The following is a 25,016-nucleotide window of genomic DNA, read 5'->3' as shown; positions in this document are numbered from 1 at the left end:
AAAAACATCCTTTATTGATTCAGAAAGTTAATTTGTTATATAGTTTGTTATCACTGCTCATGACTCGTTCATTAATATTCATAATAAACCATGGTACTTCCGGTGAATAAACTCCACTTGTGTGCTGCATTTTGCTTTGTTTATATCACAAACTCACAAGTCACCTGTTTGTGCTGCACACATTTATTTTTAAACTTCCTCTGCGTTTACTTTTTATTTTGTTTTGGAAACGCACTTCCTACCTCCAAGTCTCTGTGAGGTGCGCATGCGCGAGTTAGCTTGGTGTCGTCTCCGTCCACCATCATCGCAGCTGGCCGCTTTTCTGGGGTTTATTTACGGGATGGCAACAGCGGCGAAACGACCGAAGGTGACGAATTTAATCACGTTAAACTAAAACTAACTCTGAGCTAAATGGTGACGTAGCTGTTTGAATGACGTCAGCTCTCCCTCCACGTGCTAGTCACGTTAGCTGCTCGCATGCGTCATAACTTCATGTGTTTTAGTGGCAGTCAGGAAGTGTTTCGACTCGTGCTGATCTCTGATTGACATTATGACCGGACCAGGTACCGGGCGGGTCGGAGCTCACCCGCCTGCAGGACTTCCTGCGGTGGTGCGACTCCGTCGGTCTCGTGCTCAGCAGTAAGGTACGTCACTCCAACCCGTCACAGCCATCACATCATATGAATAATGAGGTCATGAGTGTATCATCACCCTCCAGGTGTCGGTGAGTAACGAGGGAACCGTGGCGGACTACGGGATGCTGGCGACGGCCGACATCGAGGAAGGGGAGGTTTTATTCACCGTCCCGAGATCAGCTCTCCTCCACCAGGGGACGGTCGAGGTGTCCGCTCTGCTGGAGAAACGTGAGCTCGAGTTTTGACTTTATTTCATCCCACAGCGGAAAAGATTCAGTGTCACAGAACAGAAACACAAAACAAGGTTCAAACAATCAGAGAATGTTCAAACGCGTGTTGTTCTCAGAGAAGTCGTCCCTGCAGAGTTCCTCCGGCTGGGTTCCTCTGCTGCTGGCTCTGCTGCACGAGTACACGTCCTCGCGGTCCCGCTGGACTCCCTACCTGTCCCTGTGGACGGACTTCAGGACGCTGGACCATCCCATGTTCTGGTGAGGACCCGTCTTTCACCCCCCTCCACCATGCAGACTTTAGGACGCCCGTGATTTCCCGTCCGTCTGTCCGTCCTCAGGTCCAAAGAGGAGCGAGAGCGTCTGTTGAGGGGGACGGGCGTCCCGGAGGCGGTGGACAAAGACTTGACCAACATCCGGCGGGAGTACGAGGACGTGGCGCTGCCGTTCATGCTCAGACACGCCGACCTGTGGAGCCCGAGGACGCACACGCTGGATCTGTACACACGGCTGGTGGCCTTCGTCATGGCCTACAGGTGAGCGCTCACCGACACGCCTCCCACACGCCACCGACACGCCACCGACACGCCTCCCACACGCCACCGACACGCCACCGACACGCCTCCCACACGCCACCGACACACTGCATCGCCTCCTTCATCCTCTTCCTCTCTGCAGTTTCCAAGAGCCGCAGGAAGAAGAGGACAACGACGACGAAGAGGATGAGGAAGAGGAGGAGAGGGCCCCCAACCCGCCGATGATGGTCCCCATGGCCGACATGCTCAACCACGTGTCCAATCACAACGCCAACCTGGAGTTCACACCGGTGAGGAGACGTTCACCGAAAAGGATTTTTTTTTTTTTTTTGCCAACTCCGGTTCCTCCTCCGTAACTGTCCTCCCGTCTCTCCGTCCTCCCGTCTCTCCGTCTTTTCCAGGACAGTCTGAAGATGGTTTGCGTGCGTCCCGTTCGTCGAGGCGACGAGGTGTTCAACACCTACGGCCAGATGGCCAACTGGCAGCTGCTTCACATGTACGGCTTCACCGAGCCGTATCCAAGCAACGGCAACGAGACGGCCGACGTCCCCGTCTCCAACCTCTACGCGGTCGCCGCGCGAGGTGAGAGACGAGCGACCGGCTCCCGGGAACGTTACGTCATCGTACAAAATATAGATATAAAAAAAAATGGTTCCGATGCAGAAGTGTCTTCAGCTGCAATACCAGCGAGTGCCACTAGAGGTCGGCTCCAAAAAGCCTCCGGCTCCATAGACTCCCATTCAACTTCTCTCATCAAATCCAAAGTGAATAAAATGTGTCCATCAGTTATCTCGGTGTTGTTAGCTAAAGTCACTCCTTCTTATTAGTTTTCTGGAGGTCCATCTGAAAATAATCCCTCATTCATTAGAAAAGAAGATTCAAGAAGACCGCTGGTCGCCGCTCGTCCTGAGTGTCTCGTCTCCTTGACTTTAGGTGTCCAGTCGGATGTGGACCGGCGGCTGATGGAGGAGCAGCGGGAGGTGCTGGGCGAGATGATGCAGGAGAGAGGAGCCTTCGTCTTCGGGACACACGGCTGCCTGACGGACTCGGAGCTCCACACGGCGCTGAAGGTGAAACCCGGCAAACGACATCACGGCTCAGCGGAGGCTTTTTTTTTTGTCAATTACGCTGAAACGTAACTTCTCACTCGTCTCTCAGGTGCTGTGCATGTCCAAGGACGAGCTCTCGGAGTTCAAGGACAACGACGGGTGGGAGGAGGACGAGGAGGACGAGGAGGAGAAGGTGTCCCAGATGTTCTCCAACGACGGTCTCCCCGAGTTGAAGGCTTCGTGGAAGCGGCTGCTTCACGAGACGGTTCGTCTGACGCTGAGGTCCTACGGAGACGGAGACGGGGGGGAGGGGGAGGTGGTGGAGCGGGACCGGGCGCTGATGGAGCACACGGCAGCGCTGAGCTGCAGGCAGCAGAGGGCGCTGCAGGTACGCTACGGACAGAAGAGCATCCTGCACAAACTGATGGAGCTCTCACAGAGTTGAGGCGTGAACACGGCGGGAGGTTTTTTATAATGAGTCAATAAATGGTTTTTTTTTGCAAAAGATAAACGATTAAAGTGTTTTCTTTGTCATTAACCGTGTATGAAAACAAGTACGTGAACATTTGTGAGCAAAGAAAATCTTTTGGGCAAAAAAAAGTAGTCACATTAGGTTGAAAACAGGTGAGGCGTTGTCGTGTTAGGAGCCTGTTGCCATGGCGCCACAGTTCAGGTGGTTTGTTGTTCTCTGGGTTTCAAAAGACGCAGCGACAAGACAGGAAACGAAAAGTGACTGACGAAGATGAAGAGTGCACGGACAAGCAGGGTGGAAAGGACAACGAGGGACAGGTGAAACTAAGCGGGGGGGGGGGAGAAACAATCATTACAAAGGGCAGGAATTGAAACAAAGACGAGGGGAGTTTTTAAAAAATCAAAACAGGAAGCACAAAAACCTACAGACTGACCTGAAGACTGAAGCAGAAAAGAAGTCTGAAACCAGAACAGAACCTCAGAAGGTCCCAGTGGAACTCTGTGTTGACAGTCTGACCCCGGGGGCCGAATTCACGGTGACACCAACCTCAATTATTACTTCTTTTTTTTTTTTTTGCCCCAAACAATCTTGATGTTTCTCTGCTCTAGTTTCAGGTCTGTGGTTAATTTTTTTTTAAATAACCACACGTAGCAGCGTTTTTTTCCTCATCCCTCATTGGATCTGGTGGTTGTGAAAGGACGAGGATGCGGGTGCAGTTTGAATGCTTTATTTCCTGTATGTAGGCATACTGCAGTTAAGTAGCAAGAACTAAAGGCAAACTAGAAAGAACTACAAAATACAACACATGGACCAATACATTTACAAAACATTCAAAATGTTACAAAATGGGCTGTATTGGTCCTTCTATTGTTGTTCTTCAATTTGGATCTTTATACAAATTGTCAAGATAACGATGTTGCCATCACTTTGCACAATTTTACAAGTGCCAGGGAGAGACTTCGGGAGCCAGTTTTTTTCCGAATGGACAAAACCAGGAGCAGACCCCCCGCACCCACCCCCCCCCACCCCAGACCCCACCTGGGAGACTTAACTAACATCTTTCTGTCCCACTCAGGGATAAAAAGGAATCAAATGAACATAGCAGGCAGCTTTTTTTTTTTTTTCTTCTTCTTTTTTTTTCTCTTTAGTCATCTACCTTTCAGCAAAAAAAAATAAAAACCAAAAAAAAAAAGTCAGAAAAAAGGATTTGTGTGGGAGGGAAGCAAAACCAAGGACTTTGGTAGTGAGTGAAAATATGTTTCTTTACATGTCAGGATACATATTTGTTTTTGACATGTGCATTTGCTCTCCACTTGTCTTACTTCCCCCATCTTCTCCCTTTTTTTTTTTTTTCAATATTTACATCAAAGCATCAAAAAAAAGTATATTAAACAGCATGTCCTGATCCGGATAAACAAAAAAATCTAACTCCTTAGATCCGTGAGCAGTAGTCCTTTCGTCCAGGTTTCAAAATAACTGCGGTTGCCAGTTTATCCAGTGCCAACAGTAAAGAGGGAGGTGTGTGTGTGTGGGTGGGTGTGGGTGGGGATGGTGGGGGGGGGAATCAAGGCCACGGCATCTCTCCCAAGGGCTACGAGCTGGCTGGTGCACAGGCTAGCTGGCACCGGTGCCCTCCATCACCTGCTGGGCCTGCTTCTGTCCCATGCAGCACTGGGCCACGGACTGGAACAGCCTGAGGACACACGGGGGTGGGGGAGAGGGCGGGAGGGGGGGTATTAACATCTGTTTATGAGCACAACACTGACTTTACTTTATTGGTCATCAAGATCACAACAAACACAACAGGAAACCTACTTTTCAATCTCGGGGGCGCAGTGCACGAAGTCGTGGCTCCAGAACTTGAAGGCAGGATTCTTGATCAGCTCGATGAAGGTGATGAGGAGCCCCCACGGATGCGGCCGGTTCACGATCAGCCGCTCCAGCAGAACCCTGGAAGACGAGCAGAGAGCTTTAACACCGAGCGGCGCTCGTCGTTTACCCCCCCCTCCCCCCTCGGATCGGACGGTTCTCTCACCTGGTGATCTGCTCCTGGATGGCCTCGGTGTTGGCCTCGGCGAACAGGTAGAGCATGGTGCAGCTGAAGTAGTGGGTGTGGCTGTTGGGGTAGCGCAGCTGGTTGGCGATGGCGTTCAAGAACAAGTAACGTCCTGGAAAGACAGAAGGGCACGAAAGCATTCGGTCAGACGGATCTTTACAGCTGGAGGGTTTCTGTTGGTAACCAAGTGACGGCAGAGCTTCAGAAAGCTCAAGCAACGTGTTAAATAAAGCTGCAATCCACACCGACGTCGGAGAAAACTACAGACCGGATAGAAAAAGTCTTCGTAGCTTCCAGGTCTGAAAACATGAGGCTGATGCAGAAGTTCTTTAAGCTGCAATATCACCGATATCCAAACAAAGGAGGAACGTCTCTTTAGATGGACACGTTACTCTACTGATTTAAACAGATGTGTGTCCTCACCCTCGGTGTCCAGGTCCACGGCCAGGTTCTGGAAGATGTCCATGTGTGCAGAGTGGGTGATGGTGCTCATAGAGGGGGTGCTGCCCTTGTTGTGGATGTGAGCGATCGCCTGCGTGCCCACGTACAACACCAGCGCGTTGATCAGCTGGATGTTGTAGCGGTTTCCCGGTTCGTTGGATACCTGCGAGACACGAAGACGTCACACTAATCGTACCGTCTTCTATTGTACAACTACAAACTTTAAACGGGGGCGGGGCCAGTTCCTACCTGCAGGTTGCTGCGCAGCTCCGACAGGAAGGTGACAGGCGAGCGCGTCTTCAGATACGAGTCCAGATCCTTCTTGAACTGGGAGGGCATGACGCCGGTGAAGTTGGTGAGGATCCGGGGAGCGATGTTGATCTCACTCAGCATGTCCACCTTCAGGTTGGGCGTGAACGGGTCGGGGAGCCTCATGTTGCGCGGGAAGGCACTGAGGATGAGGTTGCGCAGCTGGATGCAGTTGGGCGGGATGACGTCGCAGAAGCCGTAATGGTAGTCGCACAGGAACTCGGGGAAGTCGTGCAGCAGCACCAGCAGCACCCGCAGTGTGCCCTGAACCACCGACCGGAACACAAGGAGAGAGAGCAGGTCACATTTAGGTTTCTGGAGTCACAACGGGAAACATCTGGACTCACTCGGGACCAAAATGAAGATGTTTTCGAGTAACAACACATGACGGAGACCTTGTAGAGTATTTGCATAGGTTTGTTGAGCTCTACATTCCTCAGGAACGGCGCCAGGTACTTGAAGAGATCGATCAGCAGCTGTGCGTACATGGGCCAACCCTGCAAGACCACGGGAAACCCAAAATTCAGAAATATGCCAAAACAAAGCTGTAACATCTGTCTAGGAAAAAAAATAAAAAGAGTGAATTGTGAAGGAATACCTTCTGCTGCGGTGTGTGCGCCAGCATCCTGGCGATGAAGATGCGGTGGGAAATGAGCTCCAGCCAGGCGTACACAAAGCCGGGTGCTTTGGTGGGTCTCAGGATGTGGAAGGTGTTGCTGCAGATAAAAGCAAACGGTAAATTTCAGGCCCAGTTGATCATCGGAGGAGGAAAAGGAGGAGGAGGAGAAGGAGACGCTGCAGCATCGTGAAGTGAGGTCCTACCAGAAGGCGGTGAGCGTCTGGAAGTTGATGGTCTCCAGGACGTGCTCGGGGGCGTTGAGCTCCAGCAGCAGCATGATGAAGATGCGGTGGTACGGCAGCTGCTGGAACTCCGTCTGACGGACGTCGTGGTCCTGGATCAGCACCCCGACCACGATGCCCAGCACCTGGAGGGGGGGGCGGGACCACGGCAGGGGTTTATAATTCAACATGAGACTGCAGATTTTATAATGAAATAGGAGCCACAATCGGGCTCATTTAACATGAAAGAACTGAAAGAAATGTTGAGCCGGCATGGACGACGATGAGCCGCTGTACCTTGTTGAGGAGGTTGATTTTGGTCACCGTGTTGGTGGCCTCCCCCGAGTGTTTGACCAGCAGGGCGATGAGCCTCACGAAGGCGTCCAGGTTGTGGTAGCACTTGGCTCGGATGATGGCGACGCTGGCTGCCGGGTTGTGCTGCTGCTCGGCCTGAGCCCGGTAGCTGATCTCCACGCACATCTCCGTGCACAGCCGGAAGAAGCGCGTGATCAGGTCGTCCGTCTTCAGGATGCCTTGCTGGTGCATCTGGAGAAGAGATGGAGGGGGAGGAGGGGAGAGAGGAGGAGGGGAGGCATGAGGAACCAGAGCTCCGATGGTGTTCAGATTTTTTTACGCTGTATGTATAAAGATGGGAGTTAACCTGGCCGACGAAGGCGGAGAATGCTTTGGTGCTGTCCCGGCCGGCGGCAGCCGAGTGATACAGGTTGACCCACTCCCTCAGCAGGTACTCGGCCTTCTCCCTCAGGCCCGGGGGGTCGTCGTACTCAGACGCCTGCGAGATCCCAGAGTGCATCATGAAGTTGGGTCCGCCGTGGGCCCGGTCGATCATGGCTTCGTAGTTGGAGCGAACGACGTCCATCAGCTGGGGAAGCCTGCGGAAGATAAATAAAATAAAATGCTGTAAACTCATCAGGCCAAACGAAACATAACATGGCTTTGGATCGTCAGATCTTCAGCTTCAGGAAGCCGTTTCTAACCGCTGCAGTAGTGGTTTAGTTTTTTACCCCTCAGGTGCGTTGGCTCTGGAGTGTGCGCAGGTTCTCATCAAAGTCTCGATGGTGTGGAAGAGGTCGGCCTCGGTGACGTGGCTCACGCTGCGCTCGTCCACCAGCAGCAGCTTCACCAGCTGCATGGCGAAGGCGACCGCCATGTAGTGCAGCCCGTTCTCCATCGACTGCAAAAAGAAAACAACAAACGGCAAATTAAAACAGAACTATTTGATCTGAATATGAAGACTAGATGAGTCTGTGGGTGAAGCGTACCTGCGCCAGGTGCAGGTCGTACTGCTGCATGTTCACCAGATGGTTCCTGATCAGAAGCTCCACGGCCTCCACGTTGTATTTGTATTCGTCGCGGCATTCGATCAAACACCTGTAAACACAAACGGCGGCAACGTCAGCCAGGTAGATAATAATGATCTCCAGCTGCAGCACGTGATGCTGCGTTTAAAGTGAAGACATCCTGTTCAGTGAGGCTGCAGACAGAAACACGTCGCCCTCCTTCACCTGGTGATCTGCTTATTGCACCACTGAGGTCCGTAGGCACGTCCGTCCTGCAGAGCTTTCAGCACCAGCAGGTGGCACTCTCTGTACCGAAGCAGCAGGTCGGCGTCAGCCCCGCTGGTAGCATCCAGGAGACCTTCCACAGCCTGCGAGGGAGACACGGAAACTCAGTAAAACGCAGATCCAGGACTTCCCCCCCCGACATCTACAGATGACAGTCAGGCGTCCTACCTTCTGCAGCAGGCCGAGAGCGGCGATGCCGTCCCTGGAGTTGCGGGCCAGAGCGACGGCCTCCAGCAGGCTGCGCAGCGCCTGGGTCAGAGGGTTCATGGCCAGGGGTGGAGGGATGGCATGGAGGTGCTGCTCCAGATCCGCCATGCACTTATCGTAGATCTGAGCCACGTCGTCCGTGGCCCAGGCCTGTTGCTGAAATACACATTCAATCAAAGTCCGAGGGTTAAAGCACAATCTGGATAATTAAACCCACAGACCAGAACAATCTTCCTTCTGATTAACAAGTCATAAACATTCATGATTCGTATCATATTATAAGGCGCTGTAGCATCTTCTAAACCTTCCCTGCGCAGCCTTTTTTTTTTTTTTTATTAATTTTTTTATAAAAGTTGCCAAGTTTAGTTTTGGAGGTTCACAGGAAATGAATTCACCTTCATGGGCTGAGCCAGGAAGCCGGTGGGTTGGGAGAGATCATTACTTGGTAAGAAACCTGGAACGTTCCTGGCAAACTCCTCGTACACAGCCAGCTGCTTCGGGTCCACTCCTCCCACCTGCAACGCACACGCACACGCACACGCACACGCGCACACACACACACACACACACACACACTTCGTTACTCTTCAGACACGTTATCCACAGTCTGTCAGCACAGGACCAAGAGGTTGTTTCCCCGTGTTTCCGTCCTGGTGTTTGCCCGACAGGATGCGACGCCGATCGTACCTTGAGTCTGATCTGCTCCGGCATGCGTTCGGCCTGATAAGTCAGAACGACGGGATCACAGTAGCGCCGTCCCTCCTGGCGAGCGTGTTTCCTCAGCTCGAACTCCTGCAGGAGAGTAGAGACCCGGTTAAGAAACTGAACAGTAAAACACATATTTACACACACGTGGAGAAAAAAAAACAAAACTATACAATTTACATGCGTGATGCATCACGGCAGATTTAAAAAAAAAAAAAAAAAATTAAATGTAAATTGAGGCATACGAGCATCGTCTTTAGTCACCGTGGTAACACAATAGCCAAAGTACCCAATCACAGAGCAGCATGTTGTAATCAACAGACAAACTCTGCAATATTGATATTAAAATAGCCTCATTTTTACATGTTTAATTGTGAGGTGACGGGAGACGTTTCATGCATCTATAACCACATTAACAGCTGTTGAGTCTTCTCTGAAGTCTCACCGTGGCGAGTCTCTTGTCCATCTCGGGGCCGGCCTTCTCCACAGCAGTTTTCTGAATGAAGCAGCAGGCCAGTTCGCAGTTGTCCTGAGCGATTCTGGCTGCAGCTTCCTCCATCATTTCCCTCTGCTGGGGGGTCGGAGCCTGGCGGGGATAACGGATCGAGTTAGAGAAGGGATGCACGTTTCAAACACGTCCCTCCACATCTTATCAGACGCTGCGTCCAGCTCACCCTCAGTGCGGCGGCGAAGCTGTTCTTCAGGTTGGTGGCGATGCTCATGAGCAGCGGCTCGCGGCAGGTGATCATGGCCATGCCAGCGGTCAGGTTTCTCATCATGTGGTGGGCGGCCACGCGCATGCGGGACTCCTCCGAATCCAGGGCGAAGTCCTTCCTGATGATCTGCTCGCAGGTCGTCATGGCGATCTTGATGGAGCGATCCACCACGGGGTGAACCAGCTCCTGGACCGCTCGCTCCACGGACTGACGCACGCACTGCTTCAGCTGAGGGTGAGCCTGCAGCAGAGAGATCTGAGGAGAGGAGAGGAAACCGTGAGACCCGATCGGACCGCCGGTTCTGCTTGTCGGAGGCTCCTTAGAAGCTAAACAGCAAATGCACAGAAAAGTAAAGTGGACCTTTTGTATGCCACACCTTTGGACCCATTCATGTTAAGCTTTTGCACAGTTTTTGTATTTTGAGTAGGTCGCTATGACGATATCCTAGTGGGAGTCAAGTCAATATCTGCGGAGACAGTGAAACGGCCTTTGTTGCTTACGTTGACGTTGATGTTGATGTGCGGAGCCAGGCCTGCTAGGGCGTACACGTTGATGTCATGGTAACTGAACTGAGGGGTGGGCGGCCCGGTGGTGGTGCAGGCGGTGGTGGTTGCGGCCGGGGTGGAGGGAGGAGCCGCGAACGGGACGAAGTCTCCTATTGGTCACAAAAACAACAACAAAAAAACCCGCTTGTTTGATAAAAGCAACAACAGATTATCCAGACAACAACAACAAAATATTTTTTTATATTCCAGATGCAGGTTTACAGTCATGCGAGAAAAAAAAGTATACCCCATGTTTTAACATATTTGGACAAGCAAACGTTTGATCCTCTTTGAAACAGCGTCCACAGATAAAGGTGATTATTGAACAGAAATATATAATATACATGTAATACTGGTTCTGTGGTATCAGAAGATATTTTTGTCCCCTTTAGCAGGAATCAAGTCTTCTCGATGTTTTAGCGTGACTGTCCACCAGTCGCTTTCATTTCTAAACACTCCGTCATGATTAATTCCTTCAGATGAGAGATGTTTGAAGGTCTTTTTCCACATGACTGTAAATAAAGAGGACTGTAAAAAAAACCTGAATATAGAGTAATGACCTGTGGTAGAAACTGGCAGCAGCTCCTCTGGAGGTTTTGCCTCCTTCTTTGGTGCAGACAGCTGCTCCTCGAGGCTCTTCAGCTTGTCCTTGTCCTTCAGCAGGTTTCCTGGCTTCAGATCGTTGATGTCCAGCGACAAGTTCTTACACAGAACTTCAATCTCAAACTTCAAATTCAACTGCAGTAAACAAGAGCAGAACGTCAGCAATAATCGATTAAGTTTAGTTAGTTTAGATAAATACATTATTTTTATGCAGCAGGATTTTAGACCGAGTGGTGAATGATTACCTTGAGGTCGTGTTCCTGATGCAGCTCAGCCAGGACGTTCATGATGGCCATGGTCCACGGATTCTGGGGCCTGAAAACCTGCAGCAAAGACAAACAACCGGTAAAATAACCATGAAACAGATTCAGATATATGTTCACCATTACTCAGTGAAAAATACAAAGATATTTTATACTAAGCAGCGTGTCGACATCTTTAAGTCTGTGGGCTCGTTTCTCACCATGCTGCGAAGACTAGACTCCAGAACTTTGGCCACAAAGGGAACCACGTAGAGCAGCTCCTGCTGGCCTTTCACGTAAGCTTCCAGTAGCAGAGACTTCACTTCCAGGTCCTGAGGAAAAAATAAAATGTTTTTGTCATCTCTATAGTAGACAGGAGAAGCAGCACATCATTTCCCAACAGACTGGTTAGAAGCTCTTACTGTATAGAGGATAGGCTTGTTCTTGGCCAGTGTGATCATGCCCAACCAGTGGCCCAGGTTCTTCAGCAGGGAGCGATCAGAGAAATTGGCAGCTGCCTTGTCGGAGGTCAAAAGCACCTGAGAAGCACCAGAGATGCAATGGGAAAGTTAATACTTAAAAATGATGACTTTTATTTTCTTTTTTTTTTAGCCGTGCTGGCAAGTAGAAACACATAAACTCATTTATCCAGCACGGTAAAGTGACATATTTTAAACTAGGCAGGTTTTTGGGTCTTAAAAATCCTGAAGTTACCATCTTCTCCCCCCAAAATTGTACCTTGATATTCCTGTAAGTTTCATTCAGGACCATCTTGACAAAGTCCGGGTTCTTGAGCGTGTCCAGAAAGTTGGAGTAGAGGCTGTGGAAGTTGGGCTCAATGCTGACACGCTTCATCACCAGGTACTGAGACACCCAGGGCATGAACTCCTCCTTCACCGTCTCTTTCAACTCCTCAACCTGAGATAAAAACAAGAAAATACCGTTTTAAAAACCCAGATCTTTGAATATAAAGGTTCTTCAGACAGAAAGATGTTTTTTTCTTTTTTACCTTCTGTGTCATGTTGGACTGAGAGAGGTTGTTGAAGATGAAAGCGATCTTCTCCTGGACGTTCTCCGGAGGCTCCACGATCCTTTCCGTTTGGTCGGTGGCCACCAGCAGGGTGTCGATGTTGGTCGTGTTTATGGAGGGCTGCAGGTACCAAACCACCACAAATAAACACACTGTACACAACCTTCAACATAGAGATGCAAAACACGTGCGTGCAACTCACCGGCACGTCCTTCTTGAAGGTGCTGGGTGTCGGCCTGGTGATGGTGGTCGTCTTGGCCACTGTGGTTGTAGTCGTCGCCGTGGTGACGAGGGTGCTGGGCTGGCCCGGCTGCGGGGCTTTGAGGCCGGCGGGTTGCTGCGACTGGGCCTGGGCTTGAACTTGCGCCAGCGCCAGGCTGCCCGGGGTGGTGATGGAGCCCTGCATCTTCACCGGAGGGTCCCGTGACTGTTGGCCGTACTCGATATACTGCACGCACAGGATATTTAAAGGTGCAGAGCGAGAGATTTAATCTATCTGACGGTGACACGCCCTCTTTTCAGACAGAGACGGGACAAACAACAACAACAAAAAAGACTGGGAATAAGATAAATTAAGGAAACCTGATTACCTCTTGTAAATGGTGGGGGAATTGCAAGAAGTGAGCAATTGAAGCAAGGTGCTGACAATATTGAGGGTAGTCCTTTAGTCTGGAAACATAAAAGATTCGTCAGCTTGAAACGAGACGACTCGTATGACGACTTACTTCTGCAAAAGAAAACATTTCCATACCTGTTTTTAAACCTATCTAGGGCAGCAATTCCAAAGTAATACATTTTGGATCCATACGGTTTCCTTAAGGCTTCGAGAACGTATCGGAGGGCCAGGCCCAGGGCCATGTAGGTGACCAGGCCCTTCTCGATGATGCCGCCGAAGAGGCAGGCGGTGATGTGCAGCTCCTTGTCCGGGTACTGAGGGAAGAACCTGTATTCCTCGAACAAGTTGCGAAGCATGCAGTTGAACACCTCTCGTTCCCGTTTGATGGTGGAGTCCTTGAACCGCTGCAGCATCTCCAGAACCTGCGAAGAATAGTGTGTGAATTTAAAGAACAGCAACACACACTTCCTTTGTATTGAGGGCAGAGAACCAGTGGAAGCACCGCGCTGCTTACTTCATCCACAGACATGGTTGGGTGAGGTGGGTGGTTGTAGATGCGCTGGAAGTAACTGTTGGCTTCGTCGTCTATCTCCTTACTAAAGTGCTGGTTTGCCTCGGGCCACACCTGAGAAAGGTCAGCTGGAAGAACAGTGGAGAATCTTTACAATTTGTTGTAACTCGACACCGCCGGGAGCATGAGCCGAGTCATTCACACGACGATGCAAGAACAACTTACAGATCGTTGCGTAATCAAGTGAAACATTCAGCATCAAAAAAAGGTGTTTTAAGAGAAAGTCAACAATAAGCCTTTTCTGTTTTTAGCCCTTCATCTCAACTAAAAGTGTTTTTCTTCACCGCAAACAAACTATTGAATATTTTCAAAGAGGAAAGAAGGTGAAGAAAAACAAGATTTGGCTTTTTTATATTTATATATGTATTTATATATTTAAGTTTAGATTTGTAGTCTCTGTTGTTGAACCTCTTTTTGATGCTGGAAAAAGTTGACCAATCACATTAAAGTGGGGCTGTCAGCAGAAGCAGACGAGGAATGGAAGACTGATCTGTATTTCCTCTATGATTAATGAAGCTTGTACGACAGGAAATGACCAAGAAAATTAAGTCATCCAAATGTAGACAAGATATAAATTGCATGAGTCTCCAAAAGCTCACAATTAAGGGACTTTGAGGTCGTGTTGACGCATTTGAAATAAATCAAGAGGATAATCACTGCAGAGGAAATACAGTGCTGAGCAGCGCAAGGCGGGGCTCTCAGTCACTCCACCACCACCCCCACTTACAGGCCTTCATCTTACTCTGCTGAAAGGTTGGCGGGTTCAGGCCGGGTGTGCTCATCTTCCTGGTGCCGAAGGGGTCAGCGCTTACTGTCGGCATCCCCAGACTGGAGCCGATGCCGGAGCTGATGCCGGAGCCGATACCGGAGCCAATGCCCGAGCCAATGCCCGAGCCAATGCCCGAGCCGATACCGGAGCCAATGCCCGAGCTGATACCGGAACCGATGCCCGAGCCGATGCCCGAGCCGATGCCCGAGCCAATACCGGAACCCATGCCCGAGCCAATACCGGAGCCGATGCTGGAGCCGATACCGGAGCCGATGCCGGAGCCGATACCCGAGCCGATGCCCGAGCCGATGCCGGAGCCGATGCCGGAGCCGATGCCGGAGCCGATACCGGAGCCGATACCAGAGCCGATACCGGAACCGATGCCCGAGCCGATGCCCGAGCCGATGCCCGAACCCAAGGGACCTGGAAGTAACGCAACATCTCCATCATTATCTACTTTTTCACCTACCAGATTTAAACCTTATCAAATATTTTTCTGGTAAGTAAAGTAAAATGAATCCTTCTTGAACTTGCTGGTTTAGTGTAAATGTGTGTTTGTATGGAAAGAAAATAATCAAATAGCATAGTACCAGAGTCCATACCAGGGAGCTGCGAGCTGAGGCTGCCGATACCCCCGAACGGCGTGCTGGGGTTGGGGTTGGAGAGAGGTGGGAAGGCCTTGGCTGGGGACTGTGGATTACTGAAAGCTGAACTCAGAGAGGTCGGGAAACCCTGCATGCTCTGAGTGTGGGAGGTGGCTGTGCCCCCCAGGTTCAGGGAACCCATGCCGGTCAGAGGGTCCATCTGGAGAAGGTAACGCAAACGAGGAAGTTTAAAAAAAGAAAGAAAAAAGAACAGCATATATAAGAAAAGGTTGGAAGAGTCAGAGTTAATATACTTTAAACTACTTTTTGGACATTGAAAAGGCATTTAAAAGAGTTTTGATGCAGCTTTCACATGAACATACCTGCACAGGTGAGATAGCGTCCAGGCTGCTGGTGCTCGGGGCGCGTCCCTTTGGCATCACCCCTGGTGGCGGCTGCCGGGCTTTATTCATTACGTTGCTGCAGTTGGCGACCATGGTCAGGATGGTCTCCGACAACTCCTGGGACACACTCCTGAGGAGAAAAAATAAAATAAAATCTTTATTTAAACAACTTTAAAAGACACTGTATGGACTGGTGTGTATCTCTCTATATCTCCACTCCAGTTCCAGACAAATTAACAATACAGGAACAGAGAGGAGAGCGTCTCACCCAGCGCAGGACTGCAAGCAGGCCAGCATGGTGGCTAAAGTTTCTGGGGGCAGCTGGGCGCTTTTGGGCTGATCCTTGTCGGGGGCCAGACCCCCCATAATGGACGGGCAGCGTCTCTTCAGGAACGTCACACATGCCTGGATGAAAGGTTCCTGGTGCACAGACACAAAATAAAAAAAATTAGTGTAAAACACAACGGTCACGAGAAAACATCCGTCGATAACTGACACCGGGAGCACTTTGAGAGACTCACCCCATGTTCTCTGATTTTGTCAGTCAGCCATTTATCAAGTTTGAGGTATTCGCGGCGAGAGGCAAGTGCAGCAAGGTCAATAACAAAGGCAAATGGAGTACCATTCAGCAGCATCGATAGAGACTGCAGGAAGCAAAAACAGATTCCAGCATTGAGCATCGTGAAAATAACACCGACATTTAATTAATACAAGCAATGACCTTCTTTTATTTTTTTTTAAATTTACTAATAGGTAAAAGCTGTTTGATTATACAAAATAAGTGTTTTTTTAAGATGCCACAGGATATTCAGCATGTCTGTATCATCAAGCTCGAATTTTTCTAATGAAATGTTACTTATAAAACGGTAAATCTTTTTTTTTTTTAAACGCATTCAGGGTAACTTTTGTCATGTTTTCAGTCCCACCTTTTTCCAGGTTTTAATTGTTATGCATATCTATCTATCTATCTATCTATCTATCTATCTATCTGAATTGTCATGATCAGGAATTACCCCGTGTTGACTGACAGGTTGAATGTAAAGAGGGGATTTATAACATTGGTGGGGGGGAAAAAGAAAAAAAAATCACTGGTCTGAACCTGGTCATCGGTTCTGAGAGAGGTGTTTCAACAAACCTTCAAGTCCTGGGCCACGTCCAAGATGCGCGATAGTTTGGCCTGGTCATACTGCTCCCCTCTCATGTACCACTCAGCCATCGAATGCATAATTAGCTGACGAATGGAAGGAGACTGTCCCTGGAAGAAAAAAAAAAGTTTTGTTTTTTTGGAGGATGTAAAAAAAAAAAAAAGACAAAAAAAAAAAGACAAAAAAAAGACAAAAACACTCAACTTACTGAGAAAATAATGATAAATAACCTTTAGACAAAGTGACCGATTGATTTGAAAAATCAACAAACAGCACCAACCTGTCCATGCCAGGCGTAGTGAAGGATAATGGCGGAGTTGGGGTGGTTGCCCAGAAAGATGGGCATTAGGGTGGAGATGAGCTCGTGGCGCAGCGTGTGCCAGGAGGTGGAGATCTGCAGTAATGCCAGCACCAACATGTCGGGGCAGTGCTTGATGGGGAAGCTGAACAGCTGCTTCACCTGCTCGTACTGGCCCACCTCAGACAGCCTGAGCAGACTCTCCACCAGGTCCAGGCTTTTCCTGCCAAGAGTTAGGACACTCTCAGCATCTCAACATATCAGAGCATCGGCAAAACATTTTCAACGACATTTTAAGTAATGTAACTTTAACTCTCCAGTTTGTGTCGCAAGGTTAAACTATGCAGCTTTTAACAGGCTGGGACAAACCCGGCTCGATAATGTGTGACAAAATTATCACGCGTCATATATGCAAAGGAAAAAATAAACAAGTTTAATACAAGTCAGATAATTTCAACACTTGAACCCAGTAAGAAATAAGTAACGAAACAAAAAAAAACAGCCTTCTCCGTACCATGTGGCGATCTCCCTGTTGTCATCCTCTGGTGGAGCCTTCAGGATGTCAATGGCGACAGTGTGACAGGGGTAGTCAGCAAAGCAGAACACCTCTGGGTTCATCAGAGAGTGCTGAATGAATGACAACTGGAAGAAGAAAAAAAAGAAAGCAGACATTTAACAAGATTAATCTCCACAGAAATCTGTTCTAATTTTACATCACACTTAATTTATAACTTCAAGTTTATCTCTAATTAAATAGTTCAGAAACCAGTCCGTCACCTGTCCCTCTGCATGTTTCCACGGCCGATAGATGAGATCTACAGGGAAGACTTCCATGCCCAGCCCCCTCTGGATACCGTACACCACGATATTCAGCCCTTTGCTGTCCCGGATTATAAATCCAGGGTGGTCCAGTTCGTATGTCACCTCTTTGAAGTTCAGGTTGGGATTCTGGGGAACAGACGGGAATAATCAGCAAAACCTCAGCAACTTTTAAAACATCTATCCGGCACAATCTGAGAGTATTAAGGCTGTGTGGATCAGATTCATGACCGCTGCGCAGTAGACATTAAGATATGCAAAATTGGTGAAATGCCTTTAAATATTTAAGTGATCCCCAAAGTCAAAATGGCAGTTTGTTTGAACTGAGCCATGTAGTTCAATGGATTCTGTCTCGTCATACCAGTCAGGTAAAAGTGAAAGCTAATTTTGGGATAAACAGACGGTTCACTGACCACTTCTTTGACGATGTCGATGAGCACCTCGACGTTCCACGTATGTGCCTGCGAACTATCGTTCTTATCCTTCCCGTCACTCCAGATACCACTTCCTGGAGCAGAGATGGACTGTGGGAGAGAACAAAAGTTAAATACTCAGAAACCGGCGTACTTACGCATACCGACGTCAACCAAACTGAAGTGGTCCAGGAGCTCACCTGCAGTGGGATGCCGTCGGTGAGCCCAGAGTGGGTACGAGCCATCATGCCCAGGACTCGGGCCACCTGGCTAGCTGTCACCTCTCTCACCCCATACTGGAGGATTATGTTTCTGCACTCGTCCAGACTGGAGCGGAAAAACAAACAAACAAACAAACAGGACCAACAGGGTCAGTGGTGACTTTAAGCCAACATGTTGAACATTATTAATTCAAGTCACGTAGAAATTCTGTTGCAGTAGCACATCTTAATAAAATAGTTTCTTTTTTTCACAGGCATGTTAAAAATACATCTTGAACAGGTGAAGTTATTGATTTCACAGATTCACCTTGCACAGAAGCCATAGCCAACTTCTTGAATGAATTCTGCGAGAGAACTCTCCATTATGGTCTTAGCTAACTCCCCCGAGTCTGGTAGGATCCTATCCATGAGAATGTCCCGTTTTTCAGGGTACAGCAGTGGTGCGAGCACCACAGGGCAGCGCTCCTGGGGGAAATCTGAAAGGCAACATCTCAATCTCACAACGCCGCGTCTGTCCAAATAGAGATATTTATACGATTCATAAATCCGACTGCAAACTGATGTTAATTGATCCGTCCGTACCTCGGCAAAGTGTCTTGAGGAAGGCGTCGATCTGCTCTTGCCCAACCCCACTTGCTCCCTTCTGTCCGAACAGTAGATGGGAGAGCAGCAGGTGCAACACCTCTATGGCGATGTCTTGGAAGCCACCTTCCTGGTTTCCTCCGAGATCCGCGTCAACGTACGACCGCAGGAGGTCCGGAAGTTTCTGCTTGATGAACTGTGCGGCTGAGAGACGTTCATAAACAACCAGTTAGGCCGGTTTTCAACAATTTCATTTGTACTGATGATTTGCAGTCATCAATAAAAACAAAAACTATGACTTGTTTAATGTTTTAGGACATTTAAAGCTACAGGAAACTTAAAATTTGTGGATATATAGAAACCTTTCTAACAAGTATATCGGTACTTTTTAAAAACAAACAAACAAACAGGATTTCAGATCATATCGGCTCCGAGAGCAACTTACCAAAACCACGAAGGTCTGCGTTGCTGGAGTTGAGCAAAGCGAGGCCAAATATCACCTGAGGAAATAAATGAACACATTACAAATAACTCCTGGTATGTTTTCTGCATTTGAGATCGGCAATTGTCTTCTTGTTTTTGTAGTACAGTATTCACATTGTCCCCGTTCGGTCTGGTAATGAAGCCCAGTGCAGAGCCGGCTTACCTCTTGGACCTTGCTGAGCTTAAGAACTTTACTCAGTTGAGTGAATAAGTGGGCCGATGGCTTCAAACTCTGAAAGACAATTTTAGTCATATTAATTTTTGCTATTCACACTTACGATATGCTTGTAGACACATTGGTTAGTTGATTTCTGAGCGAATGTGACATATTTACTGAAACCCAGTGCAGTTTTTTATTTTAAGATTTTGTTCTTTTTTATATAACTGAAGTTCAAGCATGTGCTTCCTCACCTTCTGGTAGTGCAGGGGATTGTCAACAGCGTAACAGAGAGTAGAGATAAAGTTTGGCTTTGATATCAGCGACACACACTCCTGGATCAGAAACTGTGTCTTGGGCAAGTTGAAAAGCGAAACGTACCGAGAAGAGGAAGAGAGCAAAGAGAACAGAAGCAGGTGAAGTGCAGGATAAGACAATAATTTAACACTCGATATGAAACGGTTATTAAATCACTGACATTTTTTTGTACGAGACCTGATTTTGAGTAACACGGTAAAAGATTTGACTATTTATCGTATGACGTCAGCGAATGAGAGATGTTTATGATTAGTCCTCAGATGATCAATGACTGAACGTCAAACTGAAGAGAATTTCTGCGTATCATATGACGGCTATTAGTTATTTCTTTAATCACTTGAAAGAATTAACTTATTGGACCACTTAAAAGCTACAATCTTAAATTTCTATCTGATGTTCGGGAATATAAAGACGAGTTTCTCACACTAAATACTCAGTAGTTTTATATGATTAACCGTTTAATTAATGTGTTTTCGGGAAGTCTGTAAAATAAATGTAACTTCCGAGAACAACGGGTCAGTTTTGCCATATGAGATAACATTTTTAGGAACAAATGCTGCCCCCCAAAAAACTTTTTTTTCCATGTTATATAAATATTTTATATGCAACCTTATAATGCAGCAAAACTTCGAACAAAGATGTTAGTAAAAACAAACAGAATTTAAATGTTTCTAATCAAAAATTACCTGGTGAAAGTCTTTGCCACTGCTTTTACCATCGCCACTGAAATCCACATGGGAGAAGAGACAGCGTAGTAGATGCCTGTCTGCCTCAGGACCGTGACGATTTACAATCTAGGGAGAGCACATGAAGAAACATCAGCACATGCGAGCACCAGGTATGTTCACACTGATAAACAATAAGACTATTTATCTACGTGAGTCATCCAAATTATAAAATAAGAGGGTTTTTTTTTCATAAACGCTTCCAGGTGAATTTATAATGAGCTGTTCGAACAACAGTAAAGCAGCGAAATCTCTTCTTTGTCTTTTCTTTTACTAAGCAAACAACAAAACAGTGAATTAACCGCCAACATCTACAGAGGACCGAGCTGACCCGATCTTAATTTCATTAAAGTGGGGGGACTAAAGGTTATTTTAACTTTACTTCCAAACAGCCGCTGACCATCACACAACTGGCTTAGGTCATCATTTTACCAAAAAAAAAAAAATCTGCTTATACTGTAAACTGAAACAGCGAGTCTGCATTATCAGATGTACACAAAGAAAATGGTTGGAGGAAGTGTTGAGGAAAAAAAAAAAAAAAAAAAAAAAAAAAAAAGATTTCCAAATGGCTTGATGTTAACAGTATTCCAAGTAGGGCTGGTCCATATATTGATGTTATGTCAGTGTTGTGATATGAGACGAGGTAGCGTCTTCGACTTTTGGACATCGTAATACCGTTACATGTACAGTGTTGGTCTTTTCCGGTTTTTATCGGCCACATTACAGTAAAGGGACGTAATTATCTCGACTTCTCTCACCGTTTACCCACGTAGTCATTATAGCCACACTACTAATGATTATTTATAAAGAAAAATGTCACTGTGTAAATATTTAGTGAAGTCATCCCAAGAAAACTGTCCACAATATCGAAGAATTTGGTGAAAAAATATATGTGTTTCATTCTGTCCACAGTGTCCAGCCCTGAATCCAAGATATCTTGTGACAAGATGTAAAAACAAACGTATTTCAACATGTTTGCCGCCACTTACATGCTGTATTTCTTGCTGGCTGGCTCGGTAGTTTTTCTTTGTTAAATTGTCCACCAGATAGCTGATTTGAGACAAAGCCAGCGAGAGCGAGTCAAGATTCATTGCTGGTTGGGGCGGAAGCAGGCGGCCGAGCACGGCGCAAAATCACCATTATTCCCCTTTAGTCACTTCAGTGATAGGTTACTTCTGCTCCCCCCCCCCAAAAGGTGTGAAAAAATTGTGGGCTTTCCAAATGAGTGCTCCGATCGGTGGCTCCCAGTGCTAGTAGGTACAGTCCTTCAGTTTAAAATCAAGTTCAGCATCTGGAATGAAAAGGACGAAAAAAAATTGTACAAAATTATTTCAAAACACACATAAATTGGTTTTAAGAAACGGAAATGAAACAAACAGGAACTCATTTTTTGGAGTTGGCGCTGAACTCGGGCAGTGCAGTGTACTTTTTTTCTGCAGGACAATATTTACTATCCACTGACAACACAAAACACTGAGAGACAGGCTTTTGAGGCCTACCTGGACAACAGACCCTAAAAGTGCTGTAAAATACATTTTAACCGTCTGGTGTTTGCACTTTTATCAGCTGATAAAATGCAGAAGCTGCGGGAGCTCCAGCTGTGTCGGTGAAGTCCAACATGTTCATTGGTGTTGTGAGGTTACATAAACGGACCGTGGCAGGAGGGCTGCACTAGGCCTCGGCGGTGCCCCGATACCTGCCGTTCACATGCTCAGCGCGTCGAGTCGTTCACCGACACGGTTTCACGTGAGTCGGTCACATGAAGAGCTTCCAGACATTAAAGTTAAAGAACAAACAGACAAGAAAGCGTCAAACAAATCACCCGCAGAAACAAAGAAGCAGCTAAAGTACGTGAGCTGGTCTCGGGCAGCATGCAGCATCACTGAGCACGGCCTGGCGTGCGAGCAGCGCGACCCCAGCTGGTGGTGGTGAACGGGCTGGAGAAGCAGAGCGCCGCCTCCGGAGGAGCGTGAAGCGGGTCAGCTGCAGCCCGTCCGGAGACCAACACGTCGCTCCGACAAGTTTGACTGAACGAATTATTGAGCTCGTTGTGAACTACGAAGTGTTGACGTCCAGCCACGGGACGGCTCACCCCGCCACGGCTTCGGGTTTCTGGCGCACATCCGATCCGCGTCCCCCCGGAGGAGGTCGACGTCCAACGTTTCAACCGGAGACTTCACGGGAGCTACGAGCTAATGCTACACCACTAGCCCGGACGAGGAGCTAACGTTAGCAACATGAGCTAGTTCCACGGCTCGTATGTTTGAGACAGAAATGTTTAAAACTGCGACATCTCACTTTTCTTTGGTTTCCTTTCGAGGTACCGGCCGGACCTGGACAGGTTCGGAGCCGTGCTCGTTGTGGCCGTGAGCCGGAACAAACACGAGTCTCGCGGGTGTTTTTTTTTTTTTTTTGCGCGATCGTGCCAGCTAACGTTAGCATGCACCTTGTTAACGTTAGCTCGTCTCCGGGCTCCGACTACTTCACGGAGCCGCCAGCGTTACAATCACAAAATACACACCGGCTCACAGCCACGCGGAGACCCGAAGGCTCGCGGGCGGACGCCGCAATCTTCTCCAGCATCTATTCGACTCGTGAGATGACAGAAAACTCCCGACGTGACCAAAAACAAAGCCCGGTTCGCGCGTCGCTCCTGGCTCGACGGGACCGAGTTGACAGCTGCTGTCCAGCACGTAGACGGGCCCGCTCGCGCTGCTGGCTAACGGCCATCCCTCCGTCAACACCGCTGCTTATCGCGTTTTACGTGTAAATCTACCGACGGGTTGTTCAGTCAATACGTTCCCGAGTCTCACCGTGCTCCGACGAAAGTAGTTCAGGTCCTCATCCCTTCTTATCGCTCACAACAAACCAGAAATGGAAGAGGTCGCTCGAGCCTCCGCTTCAGCTTTGATTTTCAAAATAAAATGGCGACTGTCGCCGCCGCGGCGCGCGCTCACGGTCCGACGAGGAGAGCGCGTGAGCTGCTCGCGCGACGCGCTCACTCCGGTGACCGACAGACAGGCAGACAGACAGGCAGACAGACAGGCAGACAGACAGGCAGACAGGCAGACAGACAGACAGACAGACAGGCAGACAGACAGACAGGCAGACAGACAGGCAGACAGACCGGCAGACAGACAGACCGACCGACAGACAGACAGGCAGGCAGACAGACAGACAGGCAGACAGACAGACAGGCAGACAGACAGGCAGACAGACAGACAGACAGACAGGCAGACAGACAGGCAGACAGACAGGCAGACAGACAGACAGACAGGCAGACAGACAGACAGGCAGACAGACAGACAGACAGACCGGCAGACAGACAGGCAGACAGACAGACAGACAGGCAGGCAGACAGACAGACAGGCAGACAGACAGGCAGACAGACCGGCAGACAGACAGGCAGACAGACAGGCAGACAGACAGACAGACAGGCAGACAGACAGACAGGCAGACAGACAGGCAGACAGACCGGCAGACAGACAGACCGACCGGCAGACAGACAGACCGACCGACAGACAGACCGACAGACAGACAGACCGGCAGACAGACCGGCAGACAGACAGACCGGCAGACAGACAGACAGACCGACCGGCAGACAGACAGACCGGCAGACAGACAGACAGACAGACCGACCGACAGACCGACCGGCAGACAGACAGACAGACAGACCGGCAGACCGGCAGACCGACAGACCGGCTCGAGCATCTTTTCCTGTAACAAGCGAAAGAGTTTAAATGACGTAATGAAAGCGGTCCGGACGGTTTATTCTCATTTCATGAAACATCATCTTTCATCTCAAGAAGCTTCACGACCTTTTACAACCTTTGGATGATAAATGGAAAGTTTGACCTCAGGAATATTAAATATAACAATAAATACACGTAACCCACTCTGAGAGAGAAGGAACATTTCTCATGAAGCTTTTTAGGACAACAGAGCGCGTTACCTTCTGCATCACACTGGAAACAGATGTGATGTCTGTAATAGAGGAACCACCATCATTAATACATCTATTTGGACCATTGTACACATTTTTATTATTTTCTGGTCCAGAATGGAAGATTATATAACGGGGTAAAATAAATGTAAATATTAAAATTGAATCGAAATTTTTTTTTTTATTACATAATTTGAACATGAAAATCTGAATTTTGAGTTCATTATACATTTGTTAATTTTCTATGGCAAATTTTTCAATGGAATTTGGTGAATAACGTATCGATAGTTCATTCTGAATTTAAAGATTATGTTAAAAACTCTCAAACAGATGAATACTGAGAGAAGGAACAAAACTGTCCAACTGTATGAAGAGAACCTTGAAGAGGAAGAATGATATTTTTACGTATATATCTTTTTCTCCTATGATATTTTTGCATCAAGGGAATTTATGAATTTAAATCCATCTATGTTTATTAATTTCTATTTTACTTATTTTTTTTACTTTTAGTGTCCGGCTATTTCCACACTGCTACTTTTTCTGTACGAAACAATGCGTACTTTTTTTTACACTGTTTGTTAATTTACATCTTGTTCAATAAAGTTGTTATTCTTTAAAAAAAAAAAAACCTGGCCCGTGCAGACTGAAAACTTTTCCTTCAGTTTTTTCTGTTTCACTTATTTAAAATTGCAAAAAATAAAGGAAATACCTGGTTTTTGTCCATTCTTTATATAAACAGGGAAATGAACGTAATAAGGGGAAAAACAAA

The 25,016-nt window shown here is 47.9% G+C and overlaps 2 protein-coding genes across 7 annotated transcripts; one reads left to right on the top strand and one right to left on the bottom strand.

Moving 5' to 3' along the window:
* The first annotated feature begins 274 nt into the window (after positions 1–274).
* On the top strand, positions 275–2,952 carry setd6 (SET domain containing 6, protein lysine methyltransferase). 2 transcript variants are annotated; one of them, XM_069172849.1, is made up of 9 exons: positions 275–367; positions 564–644; positions 719–863; positions 982–1,123; positions 1,204–1,398; positions 1,541–1,688; positions 1,805–1,980; positions 2,332–2,468; positions 2,557–2,952. In XM_069172849.1, the coding sequence occupies exons 1-9, from the start codon at positions 341–343 to the stop codon at positions 2,931–2,933; spliced, it is 1,428 nt and encodes a 475-aa protein (XP_069028950.1). In that variant the 5' UTR covers positions 275–340; the 3' UTR covers positions 2,934–2,952. The 2 variants fall into 2 exon arrangements, with proteins under 2 accessions (XP_069028950.1, XP_069028951.1); XM_069172850.1 differs by having other exon boundaries at positions 1,800–1,980.
* Positions 2,953–3,630: 678 nt separating this feature from the next.
* cnot1 (CCR4-NOT transcription complex, subunit 1) lies at positions 3,631–23,238 on the bottom strand. 5 transcript variants are annotated; one of them, XM_069172846.1, is made up of 48 exons: positions 23,118–23,238; positions 21,294–21,595; positions 20,266–20,373; positions 19,516–19,614; positions 19,268–19,336; positions 19,067–19,121; positions 18,622–18,825; positions 18,347–18,515; positions 18,019–18,145; positions 17,819–17,929; positions 17,364–17,534; positions 17,101–17,228; positions 16,569–16,809; positions 16,279–16,398; positions 15,665–15,787; positions 15,412–15,563; positions 15,123–15,273; positions 14,746–14,959; positions 14,129–14,578; positions 13,330–13,454; positions 12,951–13,237; positions 12,790–12,868; positions 12,402–12,647; positions 12,179–12,319; positions 11,908–12,087; positions 11,592–11,708; positions 11,391–11,501; positions 11,173–11,250; positions 10,885–11,062; positions 10,280–10,434; positions 9,738–10,034; positions 9,509–9,649; positions 9,046–9,150; positions 8,754–8,873; positions 8,320–8,514; positions 8,092–8,234; positions 7,849–7,957; positions 7,591–7,760; positions 7,227–7,458; positions 6,863–7,111; positions 6,548–6,711; positions 6,324–6,441; positions 6,121–6,222; positions 5,666–5,989; positions 5,399–5,579; positions 4,955–5,087; positions 4,735–4,869; positions 3,631–4,612 (listed from the first exon to the last, which is right to left on the bottom strand). In XM_069172846.1, the coding sequence occupies exons 2-48, from the start codon at positions 21,393–21,395 to the stop codon at positions 4,534–4,536; spliced, it is 7,488 nt and encodes a 2,495-aa protein (XP_069028947.1). In that variant the 5' UTR covers positions 21,396–21,595; positions 23,118–23,238; the 3' UTR covers positions 3,631–4,533. The 5 variants fall into 5 exon arrangements, with proteins under 5 accessions (XP_069028947.1, XP_069028945.1, XP_069028948.1 ...); XM_069172844.1 differs by having other exon boundaries at positions 12,402–12,657; positions 12,791–12,868; XM_069172847.1 differs by having other exon boundaries at positions 12,402–12,657; positions 12,791–12,868; positions 14,758–14,959.
* Positions 23,239–25,016: the final 1,778 nt, after the last annotated feature.

Source organism: Embiotoca jacksoni, unplaced genomic scaffold (genome assembly GCF_022577435.1).
Source record: "Embiotoca jacksoni isolate LCO1_2020_lvr unplaced genomic scaffold, fEmbJac1.0.p SCAF_55, whole genome shotgun sequence".
Taxonomy (NCBI): Eukaryota; Metazoa; Chordata; class Actinopteri; family Embiotocidae; genus Embiotoca; species Embiotoca jacksoni.
This window is presented reverse-complemented; position numbering and strand designations above follow the sequence as displayed.

Coding starts and splice junctions, on each gene's coding strand:
- cnot1 (XM_069172844.1), bottom strand. CDS start 21,395: ATGAATCTTGACTCGCTCTCGCTGGCTTTGTCTCAAATCAGCTATCTG. Junction 13,455..14,128: donor CCCGCCAACCTTTCAGCAGA/GTAAGATGAAGG, acceptor CTGTTCTTCCAG/CTGACCTTTCTCAGGTGTGG. Junction 12,869..12,950: donor CTAGATAGGTTTAAAAACAG/GTATGGAAATGT, acceptor TTATGTTTCCAG/ACTAAAGGACTACCCTCAAT.
- setd6 (XM_069172849.1), top strand. CDS start 341: ATGGCAACAGCGGCGAAACGACCGAAG. Junction 645..718: donor GTCTCGTGCTCAGCAGTAAG/GTACGTCACTCC, acceptor ATCACCCTCCAG/GTGTCGGTGAGTAACGAGGG. Junction 2,469..2,556: donor AGCTCCACACGGCGCTGAAG/GTGAAACCCGGC, acceptor CTCGTCTCTCAG/GTGCTGTGCATGTCCAAGGA.